At 39.7% G+C, this 22,499-nt stretch overlaps 1 protein-coding gene across 1 annotated transcript in view; it reads right to left on the bottom strand.

Annotated features, from left to right (window-relative positions):
• Window positions 1-1,045: 1,045 nt before the first annotated feature.
• The window catches only part of pigg (phosphatidylinositol glycan anchor biosynthesis class G (EMM blood group)), a 64,954-nt gene continuing 43,500 nt past the window's right edge, over window positions 1,046-22,499 (bottom strand). Inside the window, exons 11-13 of the mRNA XM_061080041.1 lie at window positions 16,507-16,816; window positions 11,063-11,226; window positions 1,046-5,930 (exon numbers count right to left, since the gene is read on the bottom strand). Coding sequence (XP_060936024.1) covers window positions 5,708-5,930; window positions 11,063-11,226; window positions 16,507-16,816 — 697 coding nt within the window. The 3' untranslated portion in view covers window positions 1,046-5,707. The remainder of the gene's footprint in view (window positions 5,931-11,062; window positions 11,227-16,506; window positions 16,817-22,499) is intronic.

Below are 22,499 nucleotides of genomic sequence, written 5' to 3'. Positions count from 1 at the left end.
GATATAGCCACTTCAACGTTTTTGGCTTTAAACAAACATTGAATTCAGGTTTTTGTCTGCAATGTTTCTGATTTCAAGGCAATAATAGATCTTCAGCGCATCATCACGTTGGAGGATTTTAAGAGAGACTCCCACTCAGAAGTGAGCACAGCATGAAACGTGTCGTTCCTCTAATGATGGCATTGAAGTCCAGCTCCTGAAGCCATAAAATAATTATTTGGTGGGTGGATATCAGATAGAAGGCTGATTACTAAATTATCATCCTCCTACCACAACACTGTACGTGGAGATATGCAAGGTGCACTTGCACAGATGGTTTCTTGTCCAGATTTATTAAAGTAAGTAAGAAAGTTTGGAAGGAGAAACTCCAGTGAAAGTGTCTCATATGTGGTCCATCCTCTAGAGAAGGTTGAGCCTGCAGATACATGGTCTCAACCAGCCTGCACGCAGCTGAAAGACAATTTAAAGGATCGATGTATAGATTTTAAACATTAAGGTTGCAGTCAACACTTATTTTCTATGGCATTGAAAATAGATACCGGCTACACACAGCACAGTTGATGCTCGCTGCTGTAAAGTTGTGCTTGGAGCAGCAAGAGCGACCACATACTGAAATAAGTTTTAAAAACACACCTGATGGAAGTTTATAAAAATGGAGGCTCAGACGCTGACAGGAAGACCAACCTGCAGATGAGATGCTATGGATCCATGTTATCAGTCTGCACTGCAGCTGGTTGGATATTTGTTCATGTGTTGGCTCCTCTGTACACAGGAAGACGTTTCTGGTTGTGTGTTTAGGGGCAACTTTCACATGGCTTTGCTAACTCCCAGTCAACACTACTTTGTATAGACACCACTTTGTGTGTTTCAAGGTGTGACAAGGTGTTTATTTTTGTTACGAGGTGCAGGTGCAGGTGCGACATCTAGTGGCAGTTAATATCATATATGACCTTTAATGGTCCTGTAGTTTCTTACAGCCAAATAAAAGTTACACAATCAAAATTATACAATAGAGTAAATCATTTATTTCATCATTAGAAACAAATATTGCAAAAGTGACTAAAAAAATCATTTTGGTATTTGTCTCTCACATCTTTCACATATTTTCATTTAACAGGTGTTGCAGAGCTTCGTAACGAAATCTAAGGAACCGAAAGAAAACCCATCTCAGTGAAAAACAGAAAATCTGAAAAAAAAGGTTCAGCACATATGGCAAAAAGAATCACAGAAAGAGACGCAATACAAACACATTGTATAGTTCATATAACCTACATACAAAACGAAAACGGATGTGATCAGGTAAATCCAAACATTGTAGCAATCAACAGAAACAGAAAATAGAACAGTTGGTTTCCTTGCTGCAAAAATAATGAAATCAAGATAGTTAAACTCCTACAGGTTGTTATAAAGGTTTGGTTTGACAAGAAGCAGGGTTGGGTAAGGTTTGATAGAAGTGACACAGAATCTAATGCAACGAAAGTGATCTGAGGATGATTGTCTCATATGAAGAAAGGATGTTAAAAGAGAGAGTAATTAGACATCAGTCCTCTCGTCCTGTGATGTACAACTGTATTAGTAACACATGCGAGGAAACTTTCAACCATGTGGACACTACAATTATTCCGGTCCATTTCATGGGCTGTTGGCTATTTGGATACAGAGGAATGATTCCACACAAAAAGAGCAGTCCCATCAGATTTGTGAGAAGCGGTTCTGAGGCTTGGTCTTGCACCGATGACGACGAGTTTAACAGAGGATGCAGAGGAGGTTTTGGAAAAAGAACAGACCCAAATTTAAACACCCTAACAGTTTTAGGGTCAATAAAACTCTCCACTGGCTCAATCTATAGCCATTTCATGAGGTTCCATATTTAAAAATATCTTTTGAGTCTTTCATGAAGTGAAGCTTTTACATTTCTGGTTTTGAAATGAATGAAAAAAAAAATTCTCCTACAAAATTGAAAATCAACAACTAATGATAGACCCTAAAACAGATAACCACTCTGATAATATTACATATCATTACTGTTATAAACTATATAATGATATTGTTCTGCCCTTGACTATTTCCTGACAGGGCACATCTACTTCCTGAAGCCTCTTCTGGTTTCCTGGAAAATGTAAAACTACTCCTTTCTACTTCGACACTGTTGTAGGACAGGCAAAGTGATATGAAGCATACTGATCACTGAGGAAACAATCCTCATGAGTGATGTAGATTAATATCTGTTTCATCAACTTCTCCATCAGCCTTTGTTTGAAGCCTGTGTGCTGTGACAGTGTGCAACATAACATGATGTTGAGCCTGAAAACCTGAAAGCTAAACGTGTCCTGCTTCTGAAACCAGTAACCACGCTGTGATCCATATGCCGTGAATGTCTGTCAGTCTATTCAAATGTAAATCCTCTTGTTTGTCTAACTTTTCAATGTTGTTCAGGACATTTAAATTCCATTCTCTCTGGGTGTAGCCAGCGTTGCGGCTCCCTGTTCCTGTCAAGGTGACTCACGGCAACAACTTCGATGGCAGTACAATAAAGAGTCCGACTCGTCTCGAAGCACAAACGCTATTCAATAACACACCAAACACCAGCACTGCTGTGTCTTCCACCTTTCCTCAGTTTTGCCATCTGCATCTCCCACGCCCATGGCAACTTGAGGGAACGTCCTTGATCTTAGCCTTGGGGGAGTTTCTGTTTCAAGGCAGTCAGCTCATCAAGGTGAGTGACACGTTTTTGGGGTGGGAACTTACAATTCACTTCACTGCCTGGAGGTGAAAAATTGCTCACTGTGGCTTTAACACTATATCTTTAAACCTGTTTTCTGGACAAATCTCAGAGCCAAGGTCTGCCAGGTTATAATGAGAAAGAAGTCGTCACAGCTGTTCAGTGACATCACAGACACAGGCAACCTGACAACATGACGGTTTCAGTGGAAGTCTTAGCTCTGTGGTCCTGCCTGTGGGAGATGGCCACACCATGACACAAAACCAAAAAGATGATGATACAGAAACCGAGGGTCAATGACATTCAAAAGTTTGATCAGTCCAACATTTCACGTCCCAGCAGTCCGTAATAATACAGTGAGCTCCAGAAGTACTTGGACAGCAGCACACTGTTTGCTGTTCTGGCTCCATAGTCTTATTACTTTGGACGATCGCCAACTTTCCAACTTTACTTTGGTAGAATTCTCAGTGATATTGAAGGAACCGATTGAGTAGAAGTTGGAGAAGTGCATGACGCAATGCAGTGCCAGACTCTGGAAGTTATATGACTTGCACAATGAAAATTGTAATGTATATACAAGAGGATTCAGCCGGATAAGGGGAGCAAATTAAAAAAAGGAAATTGTGTGCCTTTAGCAAAACCTTGAGGTCATCCAGCTAGAATAATTTTAGCTGTTCTTTTGTTTTCAAACTCTATCTCCTCCACAACAATGTGGGAACTCAATAAATACAAAAACAGAAGGAAAGTGCACTTCACTTTTCCACATCTTCTTGAAGCTGTGGTGCAGATGAATGATGGCTGTTGATATCAGCGAGCTCATTGTTTGTAAATTTAAACTACCTCAGTAGATTGAGTAGAAAATGTTATGAGGAGAAAAATATAAATTGAATATATTTATGGCAAAGAACTGACACCACCATCTTAACTGGGTATTCATTCCAATTTCATTAAGTGCGTCCTACATGCTGTGTTACACGGATTCTGTGCCTGACATCACCACAGCTAAATCCTCATTGAGCTACACTGAAATAAAACGGGCTGCGTGTCAGGAAAAGTATGTCAGGTCTTCTTAATGGGCCTCGACTTTATTATTACTATCATGTGTAGAAATGTTTGCCAAAAAATAATATTGCTACCGACTGAAATTTTAATTAGAACTGTTCAACATGTGCTGCAGTTTATAATAGTACAAATATGATATTTCCTTTTCACCTGGTACCTTTGAGGTTTAAGAATCTGGAAATTTCAAGAGAACTGATGACTATATTGGAGACAGATAATTTAGTTACTGGAAATTGTGTTTTGTATAAATTTAGGTTAGCATGAGATACATTTCAGTTAACAGATTCTAGATGTGAATATGCAGAATCTGGGAGTAAGGATTTTTGGGTTGGAATCCTTCTGGTTTTTGTTTCTAGTTTGACCGGTTATGTTTGAGCGGGACTTGATTGCTCCCAGGTAAACAGTCCACGACGAGAGCAAAGGAGGCGGAGCACATCGACCGAAATGCATCAGCTATCTGCTTTTTAATTTATCTGCATTCATAAGCAGATAGCTGTTGATAGAGATAAGCCTAGATGTCGACTTGAAGACACCTTTAAAAAGTATCACAGTGTTTTGTGTGATAACAGAAACTGGTCGGACGGTAAACAGTATCAGAGAACTGAAGGCTTGGCCCAGAAGGCCGATGTCTACACTCTACACCAGAAGCTGTTGGCCACAGAAGCCAATTCGTTGTCAGACAATAGCCGATGAGCTCTGAGATTGGCATGAGATTAACAATATTGGTAATTTGAAGCCTTTTCTTTATCGTCCAGCCATTTTCTAAGACTATGAACAAGAAGTCTGAGTTGTAACTACTCATCTGATGTGAAAATATCTCAGACAACAGCCTTTACATAATCCTTTAACTGTGTGGGCAGGTACAGTCTGTGTTTGACCAACATCCCCCTCACTCTACTGACAACATAGTTCTCTATGATCAGTCAATAGGCCAAAAGTCCACAGCACACACGTGCTCACGTTTATGAAAATCAATGGTGTGAACATTAACAACGGCTGTAATGTCATAGACGTGACAGTAAAACTATGACCCTGAAACTAAAGTAGCTAAATGGAATTCAGCCATCATTAATTTAGTTATCGGACGGCTGTGGCTCAGGGGGTAGAGCAGGTCGTCCACTCACCGGAGGGTCGGTGGATTGAACTCCGGCTCTTCTAGTCCACATTTCATTTTGTCCTTGGGCAAGATACCAAACCCCAGACATTGCTTCTGACGGCTGGGCTGACAGTGTATGAATAAGTGTAAGATATGATGCATGTAGGAGCTCTGTTTGAGTGTGTGCATGAATGGGTGAATGTGAACTGTACAAGGGCTTAGAGAGGTCCATAAGACAGGAGTAGTGTTGTATAAATAATCCATTTACCATGTTATAAATACTTCTCCTTTCCCTGTTTGATGATCTATACAACAATTGTTCAGCAGAATTCAGCTCTGTAAACATCATGTTCACACTCTGTTCAACATAAACACACAAGCTTCTGCACTGATGTTGAACCCATGGAGTCGAAACATTAAACTCTGCATCACTCCTACTCACTGTACACCAGTCCCTGAGGTCACACCCTTTATGTATAAAAAAAGTGATGCTACTTCAAAAAGTTTATTTACACCATTCCCCTTTTATTCAATCAAAAACATTTTTCTCCTTGGAAAGTATTAAATATTAAATAAACTGCTCAAAAGTGCATTGTAAGAGCATTCTCAAAGTATTTTTAGCAAAGCAGACGTAGAGAGTCCGGCTGATGGACTGTTTCAGAGGCATCTGCTCACATACTGTGAACAGACGAGTACACTACAGAGTGAGGATAAGCATGCTCCAGTGTGCATCAGTCTTTATTAGCTGTTCTTACACACATAATCAAGAGACTTGATCTGACCCTTCGACTCCAGAGATTCCCTTAGTGGAAGATCAGCCTTTCTGCCTATGACGTACCGGAGCTGTGGCTCTGCTCCATGGTGTTGAAGAAGAGACAGATCCCTGCAGTCAGCAGCAGGTGCATGGACTCGTACAGTAATTTGGGCGAAAAGACACTCCATATGAAGAGATGGTAGCGCAGGACAGTCACCAGCACAATGTAGGCTGCAGCAGGCACAGACCTCAGCAGCGCCAAGCAGTAGCAGCCGTGACCGACTGAAACCGGGCTCCTGCAGAGAAGAAGAAGATGCATCAGTGAGGAGGAAGGACCAGCAGGCACAACTCTGTGTGTTGTGAATAATAAGAACACTTCCTGTAGAGCAACACAGAAAAGTTTCTAGGTGAGCAAAGGTCACCCTGAGTCAATTTATTGTTTCTAAATGATCCGTGAGGATGTTGAGTCACTAAAGGTGCCAATTGTTTCTGATGATGCCACATTTTTCACATTTAGAATATTTTACGTGTACCCAGGAGAAGAGTCTGATCCAATTACCCTTCACACAATATTATGGATTGCTGGCACATACTGAAGAAGTAAATAACTTTAAACCTGCATGATAGGTGGATGGATGCAGAGAGGAAATTAGGAGATTTAAAATCAAACACACAAACAATTTTGTTCATTCAAACAGGCAGAGTCCCAGCTGAGGGGGAGGAACTTCAGGACAAGAGAAGACACACTGATAAGGTAGGAGACGTGGGAGACAGTCCAGATTGGAGGCGGAAATTAAACCAAAGGCCCAGGAAAGAAAATTAGACTATATTATTATAATAAATGACAAAACCTTAAGATCTTCATCTGTGTGACAAGAGTAAGAAAAGAAAATTTTTGTTTGTAATCCAATGCAAAATAACTTGTAATCACATTAGTCCATTATGTTATATACCAAAGGTTATTCTCTTTCAAAAATCTTTTCTACACCATTCCACTTTTATTCAGCTCCAAACATTTTGTCCTTGGAAAGTATGGACTATTAAATATACTGCTGTAGTAAAGTACATTCTCTAAGTATGCAAAACAGAAGTACACAGTCCAAATGAACTGTTTCTGAGGTACTCCTCACAAAACATCTGTCAAACTTTATTTACAGATAACTGGTACAACTCTGTCCAACAACAACGCTGTTGTCATACATGAATAAAGTTAGAACAGGTCAAAGATGAACCTTCCCAAAAGACAAGATTGATATTAACTATAACTTTTATGTCTAAAAAACAGGTATTTATTAGTGATATCATGATTAAATAGCGATTAGTCTGGTTTAATTTGTAAATCTGTGAATTTACAAGTTAAGCTCTCCAGCTAATGGCTACTTCCACAGTGCTGCTGTTTTTAACACAGCTTAAGTTTATTTCTGTGTTCGACCTCAAAGAGCTGCTGAAACATTCATGTGCAACCTCTCAGGTGGGTTAAACAGTCTGTAAAATCCTGCCAGACTTCATCCTCCTCTCGGTGGAGGAGATGAGCCTCATCTTTGACTTGTGTGTCTAATTTGCAGTTACAAATTATAAATGAATGATGTGACAAAGAGGCTTAGCACTACTTTAGCTTGATGTCATTTACAGCGAGTGTGTGGTTGGAAAAGTTAAATTTGTAAAACAAAACGACCAAGATGTAGAAAGTAGACAGAAGGTGAAAGGAGGTGAAAGGATGAGAAATAAGCTGTGGTCTGGTTGTTCTAAGCGTTAGACAGTGCAAAATGAAGGATAAACGATGCATCTACTGACTGTCCTCCTCCAATATCTCATATGTCAGTAAACCAACACCTCACTGTAGAAAGCAGCACTAAAGATCAACAGCCTGTCACCATCTCCACTTGTGCTTTTTCACCTCTCAACAAGAACCAATTCAGTGTCTTGGAAATCAAGAAAATGTGGAAATAGTTTGACCTTTATATGATTTCTGCTGCTTGTATTTGAGCCTGTGTATGTGACTTAAATGAAAATAGTAAAAATAGTAAAGTAGAGATGAGTCTCCTCTGATTAGCCAGCCTTGAAGATGATTATGTGGAACAATAACACGATGAAAACATTGACTTCAAACCCTAGGACGGCTTTAAGTGGACTTTGACGGTGTCAAGGGAAACCCGTGGAATAGCTATCGATCAAAGCCCATTTCCAGCATTTGCCTTGTGGCCGAGCTGCTGACGGTGCAGAGTGAATCTCAAATGAGCGACTGTATCTCTGTGTCTCTGGATGAGACTTTTTTTAGTCTCATATGTCCATATTGCAAGTGGGGCTTCTGTGAGAAGCACCTCACTGTGATTTATGCTAGCAATGCAAGATGGTCCTGTGGTGCAGAATATAACGTTCACAAGCTGGATTGAATGTGTAATGTATGAAGGGTATCGTAGGTTAAATGATATCAAACTCTGGGGCAGAATGAACAACATGCTGGTGATTGGGTTACGGAGGGTAAAACCACCGTGAGTGTAGCGAGGCAGCGCAGGCACCAGCATCCCCCCCCCCCCAGTAGCAGCTGCTTGTGGGCGGATCAATCGTGCTGTCACTCTAAATGCGATTTACCACCTGCTTACATTGTTGTTTTTGGACCTCAGGTTCACATTGTGCTGCGTCTGAGTTCAGTTTTTTAGTAGAGGGGCATGGATTTATATGCATGAAATACACAGCAGATCGGTGGTGTTATTTAGTGCACGGTTACTGGGAAGTCATTCTCCTTTGCCACTGTGGCTTTACTCTGAATTTGTGAAACATTTACTCTTAAAGGTGGGGTAAGTGATTTTAATCCAGTACACTTTTTGTTAAATTCTGCTAATATCTCCTCATGGTCTGTTTTTTGTGTGTTCTATGTGTGGGCTGGAAAGAATTTGGTTTAAACACACAGCCCTGTCTCTGTATTTGGGAAACAAAACCTGCTTTCAGTCATACACTGAATCTCCTGACTTTCTCCATAGGGACCACATGTGAGTACACAAATGTCAGAGTAAGAGTCAAGTTTCTTCTTTGTCAAAAACTCTGGATAATTTCCAAATGTCTATATGAGAAGATAGTGGAGACACACACATAGAAGACACAGACGAATATGTGAGATCGCCAGTGTCGATGTGCTTTGAACCAAAAACCTTTGATCTTCGCAGTGGAATTAATACTTTACTTCCTGCCTCTGCCTGGTGCACCACCCCTCACCTGAACGCTCCAGAGGTATCTGTGCTGTTGTGAATGCATCTGAGTGCAGAACCTCCTGCTGCGTTGTTCATGTGTGAAAGGAAAACTCTGGGAAAAGCCCTAAAGAAAACGGCTAAAGAAAAATGGACAATCCAACAGCACAACACTGTTCCAGCCAATCAGCAACAAAGATATTCATGCTCGTGCAGAGGGCAGTAGGGGTCATGAACAGTATATGCTACCTGTATGCTAATCCTCTTTCTTAACGTGATTAATAAGTAAACGTGTAGAAACGTCATCTGTTACATCCTGAACGAGAGAATGTCGTCATTCCTCTGCTTCTACTATTGAAGGATGGTATACTTGTTTGTGGGGACTAATTCCAACTTGATGAGATCAGTGGTTCACCTTGGCAATGACTGAGAATGAATGAATGGAGTGGAGATTCTGAAGGAGCAGTGAAGGGACAGGTGTAGCTGTTTTGGTCTTGAGTTCAAATATCGGTGATAGTCAAGAAATCGCTGACCCCACCTTAAAAGAGTCATACAGATGTAGTATAATGCTATAGGAAAGATGATCAAGGCCATTATAATCAACATGGAGAATAAAGTTTAATACTTCTATACTAAAGTGGAATTTTTAGGGGGTATTGTCAGAGAAAACTTTATGGACATCAATCCAGGTTACTGTGTCTTTGTCACCAACATCATTGAGAAGTTTCTCTTTTAAAGTCCTCATCACATTTCGCTGCAACTCATCAGAGGGGAGCCACTTGGACAAAAATGTTGGATGTATTAATGGATCAACTTTGTCATCCCCAGGCTCTGCCTCTGGCAATGCAAACCTTTTAAGATGAGTAGAGCTTTTTAATCAGAGACTGTCTGGGCAACTAAAAAGTCAAACACATTATATTCAAATGTGGGATCGGAAATTATTAAGAATCTAAATCATGCATTGAAAAATACACCCTCTGCAACTAATTTCTCTGGGGCCTTTGTGCTAAGGAATTGTAGGGACTTTAAATCACGAGGCTGCAGATAGATGTTATAGTTATATCCCTGAATTTCTGTCACTGGCATTTTAACAACGGCGGCAGGTAAAACAAAAATACTTTTATACAAATACCAAACTTTATCTACATTAAAGGAGGATTCTGGTTTAGGTTCTGTCTATAGGGCAGTTGGTGGCAAGACACAGAGCTCATCTCGGGGCACTGAGGGGGGGGGGCTTCACTTATTGGCTGCATTCACACAAACACACAGCAGCCCAGCGACTGGCCTCTCTCCAGTTGAGGTGTTATGCAGGTTAAGCTGTTTACATGCATCTTTGATACCCTGCAAGCCAAATCACCCTGCTGCCATGAGTGAACCAATTAACAGAATATATATCTGCACCTGCACTGTCTCCGCAGAGAGAATTCAGAATGAAAAAGTATATATATTTTTTTAAATATGAAAGAAACACTCCGGATTCCCTTAGCAGTGATGATGCTGTGGATGAGATGCCACGGATGGTTTAAAGTACAATAAAAGTATTTCTAACCATAATGTTCCGAATGGGTTTTTATTCATCCACTTTAAATCCATCCGCTTGTTGTATTATTACTTCTGCCAGTGAGGTTATGTTTCATTTCTGTCTGTTTGTCGTTTATCAGGATAACGATCTCAGCTAAAACTACTCAAATCATTTTAATGAAACTTAGTAAAAAGAGTAGAACCCATTTCCTTTTGGAGCAGATTTTTTAAACATTGTGAGAATTCTGAAAGAGACAAGATCTAGAAATGTATTTGTAAAAGGGTGGAAAGGTAAACTTGCAGCAATGAGAGCCTTATGACTATATTACATCAGGGGTTTTACAGTCTTTAATAGCAACAGCCTATAATTGTACCACAGAGTCTTTTAACATGTGACAGCTGCTTTAAAATCCAACTTATTATTACAATAATGCTTTCCTAAAATTGAACTGTGAGTGTTATGGTTGCCTTAAAAAAGAAGGAAAGTTAAACTTCTACAGTTTAAGGTGAGAGAAGCCTTTTCATGACTTTGAGTTATTTCAACAGTTTTTTCATTAGTTACTTTAACTTTCTCAAAAAACATTTTTTCTTTACTTGCAGCTTTTACCTCACTCCTTTTAGCTATTTAAACAACAACAACAAAAGACACCAGTTTCTAATTGTACTCTTTCTGGAAAGTGCAGACGTGCCAGCAGGGTACAAACTGCGTCAGGGTGACTTACCGGCCTCTCGCTGAGCTGAGGTAGCAGACCAGGTGACATGCCCAGAGCACGGGCCCCGCATAAGTGTTGAGGGCCGTTAAGAAGATGGCAGGTGCCTCCACGTAACTTTCCAGTCCGATGAATCCGACTGAAATGTCGACGGTGCCAATGTTGTTGGAATTGCCCTGCAGAAGCACAAGAAAGTTTTATTTAGCATGGCCAGGGGCGCGTGGATAACTCACCCTGTGTTCCGACAAAAGAGTACACAAAGATCTGTGGGTGAAGCTTTGTAAGCATTTCTGAGCTCTGACGCCTGCTCCTTTGCCTCATCATCATTACTTTGAGCTTCTGGCAGTTTCCCAGCAGCCCGGTTGTTTGTGTTTCCCAGACCAGAGCAGTGCCCACAGCTTTCTATCTGCAGCTGAACTCACAGAGTCACTCAGGTCAGGTTTGTGTGCATACTTTTATTCACCATATGTTGGTTTTCTTAATACCAAGCATATTTATGACTCATTCAACTAACAAAAAAGTTAAATATGCCTGAAGTTCACTCAAGATATTAAACTGTACCAACCCTTTCTCATTTTCTGCTTTTCTTTAGTCTTGGGAAAGTGTTTTCAGTGCAGTACATCACGATTTAGAGCCACAATATAAAGTGTATATGGTGCTATAAGTGTAGGATATATTCACACAAAGAAAACAATGAAATATTTCATAAAAAGTTTTACATAGTTGTTTTATCACAAACTTAACCTGGGAGTGATACTATTTATTGCTCAGCAGCAACTTATTCATAATGTGTGACGCAATAAGTGTGTACATGTATTTACTTTGTTGTTTGGTTGTAGACTTTTCGTTTTCGTTGTAATTTGTGTGAAACAAGGCCTGTCTTAGGATGCAAGCCATGAATTATCTAACTTGTATATATGTTTCAGTTTTTTTGATAAGTACAGATCCATTGTCTAAGCAATATTCCTTTATCTGTGATTTATGATAAAACCATTGTATATATTTGAGTCTAGTCCTGAAGTTCAGAGAATTCTCAGTCAAAGTCATTTGTGTTCGAACTCGAGCTGCTCAGGAGCCTAATCTGATTTCTGAGTGGCACATTCTGATCTTGTCCGATAAAGCTCAAATTGGCTCATTAGCATTTCACTTTGTAAGTGTTTTACTTGACAAATTCAATTTCTTTCTGCATAACAAGTGATAATTACCTTTAAAATTCCTTCTGATTTCTAGGCTGTTGCATTTAAGTTCCGCCCTATGCATGAACACACACGAGGGGAAAAAAAGTGTCTCTGGGAATCAGCACAGATCAACGATGCCTTTCTTGTTACATTTGAATGCGACGATGATCCACTAGCAGCAATGGAACATGTGATCATTTAATTCCCTTCTGTGCACAGGCCGCCTGTGATCCCACAGGACGAGAGGATTAACAGCTGGCTCCATCTTAAACAAACACCCAGTGAATACCAGTGAGCAGGTTGATTGCTACATATGCATGTTTTCTACTTGCTGAAGTCATCGTGGACAAATACATCACTCGTGATAAAGCAAGAGAGCATAAGATGTTTTATGTATGAATTTCCAGACAAAATTGATCGTCATAACAACGGTAAGAGAGCAAGGATGGTCGATGAGAGCTCTTTGCTGAAGTGCACACCACGCGGAGAAGAAGCATGGATATGAGATGACTCCAGACACACCTCTGTTTGAGAAAGTCTGAGTACTGACCGTCTGTACATTGTGTGAGAATGATAACTTTAAACCTTTTATATACAGTGTTTCCTATTGATCATCTTCTAGATCATAACAAATCTCTAACTTGGTGCTCTAAGTGCATTAAATTGCTGCATGCAGTACTATTTGCAGCGTGCAAGCTCCAACTATTGTTCATACAGTTTTTAATGTCCACACTGACAGACAGACCTCAGTTTCAGATGCAGTTTTGCACGTACCTGGAAGTGACAGATATTGCAGTCCTCTCTCACACACAAGAACTTGTTCATCACTTCTCTTTCTTTCTCTGTCACTCTGTAGTATGTGCCAGCGACATTCATGCACTCCTGCTACCTCCATACATTGAATTCATGCTTTGCGAATGGCTATATGTGCAAAACAGAAATAACTGTAGAACTGATGAGAACAGATGATCAAATGAGAGATCCCCTTTTCATTTCTCAGCTCTAAAACAGTCCATGATTCATAGATTTTACAGGAGGTTGTTTAGTTGAATTCATACACATCAGGTGACGCATAAGCGCTTTTGCACAAACTGTATCATTTCTGAAGAATAAACACCTTCTTGCTGCTTCAGAGACCATCTGGTTTTGGAATGGAGATTAATCCTCAGGAATTCCACTGCAGCAAAGTCGGACATGTCCATCACTCCAACATGACGCATCTACAAACGAGCAGCTAAATCCTCTCCTGTCTGATAGTCAGTCCCTCATGTGATATGATTGGAGCGTTTGGCCTCCAAAACCCCCCCCAAAACTTTGAATCCAACCGCTTTCTGCAGATATTAATGAGACTCTGCTGTCTGCTTTCAGTCAAATCAGCAATACTGTCCACATTGGATCATTCTGTTCATTCAATAATGCACAAACCCTCATCTCATGCTATTGTCTCCAGTCATCTGGATTACTGCAACTCATTATTCACAGGGGTCCCCCAGTAATCAATGTACCACCACCAACTTATTAAAAACCCAGCAGCTATGGGATTCTAACAAGAAGTCAAAAGTATGAGCACATGATGCCCCTTCTCGCCTCATTTCACTGGTTACCCATGGTTTTTAGAATTGATTTTTGAAGTTTGTTCTTTGTTTTTAAATCACTGAATGGCCTTGTGCTGTCCAACAAAGCAAAACTCATCCTCCCTTTCACCTGGGCTGCACTCAGACCTGGTATTAACATCTGGCTTGATGACAAGTTGTCAGCACTCAGATCAGGTCTGAACGCACTCAACGCAAGTGCTTCCTGGACCTGCTTCAGTTTCAAATTGAACCAAAAGTATTTTCACTCTTCTCGGTTACAATATCAACACTGACCAACACATAATGATTGACATTTTCCTTGAATTGATCAAGTCCTCCTTCACATTAGCTACACTCAGCCCCTCCCGATTCCTCTCTCTCTCTCTCTAAAGCCAACAAACACACACACACACACACACACACACACACACACACACACACACACACACACACACACACACACACACACACACACACACACACACACACACACACACACACACACACACACACACACACACACACACACACACACACAAACAGTGACATCGGACATATCTGTAAACTCAACATAAATTAATCAGGATTATTTGCATTCAGGATGGATGTTAATGTGTGTGAACACACATACTTAGCATTGTCTGCTTGTGATCAGACTTCTCAGGATAGATTGTCAATACCAGGTCTGACCACAGCCTTAGATCTGCTAAGTGGCTGTGACTCTCGTTACCCGGGACAAGCCTTGTTACAGAGGGCGGCAGAGCTTTTACTGTAAGGGCTCCACAACGCTGGAATAACCTGCCTATGTCCATCAGACAAGCTACCTCAGTGTCCTCTTTTAAAGTGCTTTTCAAAGTGGATTTTTATAAATGGACTTTGATTGAGATGCTTTATTCATTGTCTCATGTGATAATTTGTTACAGTAATAGTTTTCAGTTTTTATGACTGTGAAGCACTTTGTACACCTGTTTTTTGAGAGGTGCTCTACAGTATAACAAACACTATTTTTATTATTATTGTCATAATTGTTATGCTAACCTCTTGAATCATGATTGATTTGCAGCCCAGAAGTATGGGATCTGCTGTAACAGCAGTTTTTGTTTCAGAGCAGTAAATCTAAATCACATACAGGGTGACGCAGCTTTACAGATCCATTATGGTTAAAGCTTCGTTGAGAACGTTATTACTCGAAGGTCTGTGATTACATGCCTGGGCAGTTAGACTGAAAATTGTCTGGTGGCAGTCGATTCCCGAGCTCATCACAGTATTAATGACCCAAAGGTGATGAGGGTTGTTAAAATGTTACGGATGTGGAAGTTCAGTGTTGACAACCGTACACAGCTGCTAACCAAACATCTGCCTAGGGTAGAGGTTAAATCCAATGGCCTGTGAGGAGCAGTCATAGCCCATAACCCCATAACACATCCACAGGACACAACTAGTCCAGCTGCTGTGTAATTTAATTTAAACACAAACACTTCCCCTGCCCAAAACAGTTCCTATTACACTTTCCTTTATCAGTGGTGATAGTTTTACTAAATGCTGCTTCACTCCGTGTGCCAGCTTTAAATGAGACGTCTCTTACAATCACACAACAGAAACTTACTCAGGGTGTGTTATTCTCAGAACTTACTTTTGAAGATGTGAGCGTCAGCAAGTTTCGTTCTATCACCCACATCTTCCCACCTCTGACATTTTTGGTTTCGGCATCATGCAGTTTTGTAAACTGTTGCTATTGTTTTTCTAGTAACAAGACGTGTGTTATTTTGCTGGGGCAGTTCTACTGCTTTAACTGAGCTAAATTTGTAGAGAGAAAGTTAAGTAATATAACAGGATTAATAAATATTTTATCTTACTGTCAAAGTGCAAAACCATTGATAACTAAAGCACCCAGAATTCTGTTTTAAAGGAACCAACATATGCCTTTACAAAAGCAGCTGTTGTTCAGCCAGAGATATGACATAATCAAAATCCTAATGGGTCTCAAGCTACTTTTAAGATGTTGACAGAAACTCAACACAAAGCCTTGTACGTTGACATATGGAAGCTGTAAAATTACAGTCTACACATTTGCCCAATGAGCAGCTCAGCTCAAGTTGTCAGGGTTACAGGCCTTTCTCAAGTAAACCACAAAAAAGTGACAGATTTGCTGAATATTCAGCTGCTAAAAGCTTTACGACATTGCTTTAACAGAGTTAGATGGTGAATTATTCTAACTGGAGACTTAAACACTACTATGTAGAATCTCATAGACTGTGAGATGGAAGACATGACAGCTCCCCAAAAGTGAAACCAAAATGTGTTGATAGCCCCCTGGTGGCTGACTGCAGTACAGGTTGTTATCCCCTGTCATCCATGTTAGTGTATGGGACAGGGACCAGGTTTTTGTAATTTTAGGTAGTTCTTACCACATTGATGTTTGTTCAAGTGTTTCATTTTTCTGGTCAGATTGGCTTGAATTAGTTTTGATGCAAAAAAGGGTGAAACGTCATGATTGACAGCTGAGACTGACTCAGGATTAGTGGCACCTCACTGCTGTGGCTATATCCTCCTATTGCTACTGCACAGACTCTGGCTCCAAATGCACAAGAGGGCAAAGTTAGTATCTGGGGTACTCTAGCTTCATTTTTAGATGCACTACATATTGCCTCACACCATAGCTATTAAAATGTGCACCACTACTAACATGATTATTTTTGTTTACCTGAAAGTAAAAGAAGGCCTGTCCAAACCAGTAGTGCATGATGGTGGTCTGGGCTGCGTCGTAGTGGAGCTTCTTCCAGATAAACTGAGCCATGAGCGTTTGGATCAACAGGCAGCAGCACAGCACGGGCATGTTGTGGGGACGGAACAGCAGCGTGACCAGCAAAACCAAACCGCTGTAAATCTCCCACAATCCCCTGCTCTTCAGTTTGGCATCTGCTGTGATGATTTGGGAGCGCAGCAGGTCCTTGGTGCCCGTGAAGAGGATGCCCAAAACGAAGACATAAACAAAGCGGGCCTCCACTGTTCCCCTAAAAGAGAAAGATTCCAGACTTTGTCACTTTCACATTTGCAGTAAGCCGTTATTGATTCCACCCCCCCCCCACACACACAAAACTCCTCGTTCAATACTCAATGTGGTACGTGACTCTGGGATGTGGATTCTGGCATCTCTCTGCACTTGTTCATATATTTAGCAATGAAACATCCAGAGCTTGATTTTGGGACATTCGGAAAATGATCTAATGCAGGCTTTACGTGGTAATAAAAGAAAACTCATGCTTCTTAATAAAGAAAAGCTGTAAAACAAAAGACAAGAGCAAAATCAAATCAAAGAATTTAACAGAACCAGAATAAGCGTCCTTATTATCTTCGTGACAGCGGCAGTAACAGCAGGAAATTACAGAGGGAAATCGCAGAAGGGGTATTAAGCTTAAAACAGTAGTTCTTATTTAGCTGACATTGTTATATGTTTCAAGCATTAACATAAACTTACGAAAATCTTTGGGACATTTTCATATATAAAAACAACATACAGCCTCACATTATACCAGTGGTTTCTTCATATATCATCCAAATCCCTCTGTTATAACAACATTTTAAAGTTCACTACTTTAATTAATTCCATATCCCCATCTCTTGTTAGACAGGATTCTATATATTTCTATAACGCATAACCTTTCTTTCATTCAGTATGCAGTGTGTCAATGTAACATTAATAATTAAAGGTGAAAGACAGAATGAATTGCCTGAGGTAGACCGACTTTCTCACACCAGTCACTCTGTCTGTTGTGATTGTTTCTGCATCATTATCATACAGGAACACTGTTTTAACATATTTCAGTACGTTGTAAGGTTGTGTGACATTCGATCTAAACTCTATTTCTTGAATGGAGCACAAATTGTGAAAAGTTAGGGATAATAATGGATAACATCAGCAAATCCAGATTACTGACATCTCTTTAAAGGTTACATTGGAATTTTACAGTAGATTCCCAACAATACTTAATGTTTCACAGGTGTATTTATGGTCTGTTGATATTTTATAAGAATATAAACTGACTAATAAAATATAGTCACAGTTACAAGGCTATTATTGCTGCAAGCTTCAATCTTCTCCTTGAAGTCACAGAAAACCTTTGTCACCATATTGAATATACATGTATTGAGATCTGATACTTTCGGATCATTATCCAGATCCGCACTAAATGTCACATGTTCATAGATATATGCACTCTACACATGCCTGATTTTGAACATGAAGAAAAATCACCAAGTCTAACAATGTTAATGAAAGTGAAAAAACTATTATTGATCTGTGACCCATGAATCTCTGAGAAATCAACAACTATGTTGAAAAATGCAATCTCACAATGTGAAAGAAAGTGAAAATAAAAAATCTTGAATCAGGCTCCTGATCGACATCAACATTGAATGGTGTCTTCCTTGGGTGATGCTCCACCCCTTCACGAAAATGTATGAAATCCATCCAGTAGATTTTGCGTAATGCTGCTAACTCACAAACTCAGACAAAAACATAACTTGATGAAGTTATTGATGGATGGATGAATGGAAAGAACGTGTTTCTTGATCTATTTCTGAATATTTCTGAATATACAGAATATTTCTGGCTGAAAATGTACATGGATGGCAAAAAAGGGAAGGTGATCATAGTACAGCATGGAGTAAGTGAACTAATCCATTCAAATACGGGAAGGTTTTAATGTTATTCTACACTCACTGATATAAATGAGGTGGACAAGAGGTGATGCAATCCAAGAGTCCTCTATAATGTATCCCCTGTGGTGCATGACAGTGAATCTGGGGCTAACGTCTAAAGCTCCTACAAGGTTAAAAAAGTTTCACCAAGGTTCTTCTCCATCTAAAAGGCTTACTACACAAAAATCCTTTTCCAACTATACATCATTTATATGCTCCAAAAATGTAAGCTTTAGGGAAAGTGCTTTCGATTATGAAGGCAATTACATTTTAGTCTAATTTCCATTACAGGCATTCAGCATATGCTCTTATCCACAGACACTTAAATGAAAACATTTCTTCCCCTCAAATCTGCCCTTTAATTAATTTACATGTATTAACATTTGTCCAAAGAGGGAGAAATTAAAGGGTAAATTAGCCATTATAAAACACAATCAGACAACAAATGGGTAGTAAGAGCTGTGGCAATGATAGATTGTTATATAATAGTCTATAATGGATTGGGGGGGAAATAAAGAGCATTAAGAGCTAATGAAGTTTAGGGAGTCATTGAATTTTCAGGGAGTCACAGCCTCAGGGAAACTGAGAGTTCTCTTTTAAACTTCATTCATTTTTCAAGAAACTATTAATAACTATATATCTATACAAACAAGAGAAATACAACATTAGTTAAATAGAGATTTTTTAACATTTCAAATAAAACTGGAATAAAAACTAACAAAGATAATCATCAATAACAAACCCTCCATACAGTAAAGATTTTTAATAAACAGATTTGCCACAAAAAACATTGATCTAAATAAGATTTTCTCTTTCTTCCTCATACAGGGTTTCTGCAAGTTATGACTAAGACTTTTTAAGACCATAATGAATGAAATTTAAAAAGTCAAGTCCAACAGATATGCAGGAATAATCAAGTTCTGCAATCACTTACACTTACACCATAATTAAAGATATAATGAAGTAGCCCAGTGGAGAGTAGCCCTCAAAGCACCACGATATCTCACATGCTACAAGCGGACACGGTACTACAGGCGAGACGAGTGAACTGAGATTCATTCTGACTTATTCATAGATTTTTTAAGAGCATGTTAATATATGTATACATATGATCTAACTCAGACTTGTCCAATTGCTGTTTATCAAGTGTTTTCTCTCTGCTCATAAAGAAGAGTTTAAAGCCAAAACCTTCACTCAGACGAAAAACATTTCTTTAAACTTAAAAGAAATAATAATGTGACATTTATTGTGATAATAATTGATATCGACTAATATGGAATATTATATCTTTATATAACCCTTGGCCATAATACCCAGCCCTGTGTTCCTTTAAAGTAGCTTCTGGTATTTATGGTACATTTTCTACCAAACATAAAGCCACAAAGAAATATTACTGTTTTCATGCATGAGTCTACAGCCATTCAGAAGCTATTTATACATTCAGAGGATCGAAGTCCAGACATTATGATGATGATGCTTCACCTCAAAACCATATCACAGTGTAAAAGGATCCCTCTCGTGCAGCAGGAAGCAGTCAAAGCTGCACGAGCGCCACAGGATAATAGCGGACCCTGAAGGAGTTGAGCAAGTATTGGATATGTATTATTTATCAGTGTGTTTTATGGAAACCTGTTCCAACAGGGGGAAGGAGCAGAATAATATGCTCCATACAGCACTATTCTATATTATTCACAACTCCCCTAACAATATGGCAGGGATTGTATTCATCATTATTTTATGCAAAGGCAAAGCGGAGAATCCTAGCCTGGATTTGATTCTATGAGAGGACAGTGATGGATTTCCAGCTGCCGGGCTCACTAAACTGGTTTGCATGGTGGAGAAATGGAGAGAATTACAAACTAATCTTTCCGTCCCGACAAGTTTGTGTTTAACAGCCAGCACTGTGTCATGCATTTTATGTTTTATGTTATTTTTACAACTATGCCTTACACGAAGGAAGCTGAGTGAGGAGAAAAAAGAAACATATGAGATTTACATGGCTTCCCTTGTGAAACTTGTGTATTTGACCCTGAAAGACAGGAGGATAAATCCACATCAGCTGGAAACAACAAACACTTTCTAGACACTGAAACAAATGTCTGATGGTGGGAGGCATTTCTTGCTTTGAAATTGCAAAAGTAGATATCACGAGCGCGACTTCTTGTCTAAACAATAAGGGCTATTTTTTGTTTATGTCATGTCCCCATCTGCAGCACTCCCAAAAGTGGTTGCTGCAATATTAAGCCTCCTGATTATAGTACATCACATTTTCTCTACAGTTCAACTTGTAAATGAGACAGCTTTGCAGCAGATTCCTCAAAATTTCCACTCATAAGTTAAATTATATGAAATCTCTGATTATCATCCATCTCTCCAGACGAGCAGCAACTACAAAGGCACTATACAAACAGCACTTCTGCCAACCCTTATGTCCCTGCTCTATCATCCCTTCAGTCCACTGGAAGTTCGAAGGCTTGTGATGGACATTAACAATTAAGTCATGGTTTTCCACAAGAAAGATGTAAGCAAGCAAACAGACAGAAAAACAATGGCAAATGCTGGGTTAATAATGCTGCATTTTTTATTTGTTGGCAGTATGCAAAGTGTTTTGAAGCTCCAGTCTAGAGGGAGTTTTTGTTCCTGCCAGCTTTCAGCACAGGGAATTTTTAAGTCATTGAACGTCAAATCCTATAAAAATAATCCTCAGATATATATTAGTGTCATATGGTAAAAGGATTTTGTAAGAGTTCTTTAATTGTCGTATGGCAGGCTGTCGTTCAGACCAGAAGGCAAGGGCCGAGGTCACAGTAAGCTCAGAACAATTAACAAAATAATATTAATAATGCTGTGATAATGTTTTTTAACCAGAGTATATTAAGCCTTAAGAGTAATGCTAAGGTTTTTTGGCATAATGTGTTGAGATCTCTTGGATTTGAGAACTAAACTAAGCTCTGAAAAGAGTCAAGTTTTCAGTTCTGTTTCACAGTGTCACGATCAGATTAATAAGACAAGGCCAGTCATTAAACGTTCATTAAAGCAGATACAGTAACACTGTAGCCCAAATGGATTCATTAATCAAAGATTATTTAGTGAGGTGAGTCTACATAGAAAATGGTGAGTGCTAAAAGTGTGTCCAAAACACATTCCCTTTGGTGTCCCTTTTATAATACGGGACACGCATCATCAGTGAGAATACCATTTTTTTTTTTACCCCTTGTTCCTTTTATATGATTGATCTAAGAAACCAATCCTGACAACTTGTAAGTGGGGCTCAGTAGCTGGGTGGGGAGACTGGGAGGCATAGGCAGAGCGATATTAACAAATGCATAGATCCCAGTCATTAAATGAGGAGGGAAGGTGTAGAGTTCGATTTGAGCATTTTAAATCCATTAGGGGAATATGTTTTACGACGAATGTTTTGTGCGAATGAGAGCCTCCGGAGTTTCTCCTGGCCGTAGTGTAAAGTCTGCAGGAACTCCAGCGGAGTTCAAGGTGAGCTCACAGCAGAAAGTCCCTGCAGGATTCACAGAGGGTTGGGGTGGTGGGGTGCGGATGGCGGTATTGATGACGTTTCTAACATGAAAATTGAAAAAAATTCCCACACGTAGAGACAGATGAAGATGTGAAGAGACTTTATGGCGTTCAGGGAGGAGACCGTTGTCAATGTGCTGTTAACAAAACCTGTGATCTCTGCAGCTGAAATAATAAGTTACATCCTGCCTCTGCCTGCTGCACCAACCCTCACCTGAATCCTTCAGAGGATTCGCTGCTGTTGTGAACGCGTCTGAGCAGAGAATCTCCTGCTGCATTGAGCATGTGTGAAAGGAAAACTGAGGAGAAGCTCCCAATTGTTCAGAGTTCCTCCGCAGGTGATGTCTGAAAACTGCTTAAGGGAGATATCCTCCACTTTACATGATAGAGGGAGTATGGCTAGTCAAATCAATCTTACTTGCTGCACTGTGTCATGTTGACAGAAGTAACACTGGACAGAAAATA

Source organism: Limanda limanda, chromosome 10 (assembly GCF_963576545.1).
Source record: "Limanda limanda chromosome 10, fLimLim1.1, whole genome shotgun sequence".
NCBI classification, from domain to species: Eukaryota; Metazoa; Chordata; class Actinopteri; order Pleuronectiformes; family Pleuronectidae; genus Limanda; species Limanda limanda.
Note: the sequence above shows the minus strand (reverse complement) of the source record. Positions and strands in the feature narration are given on the sequence as shown.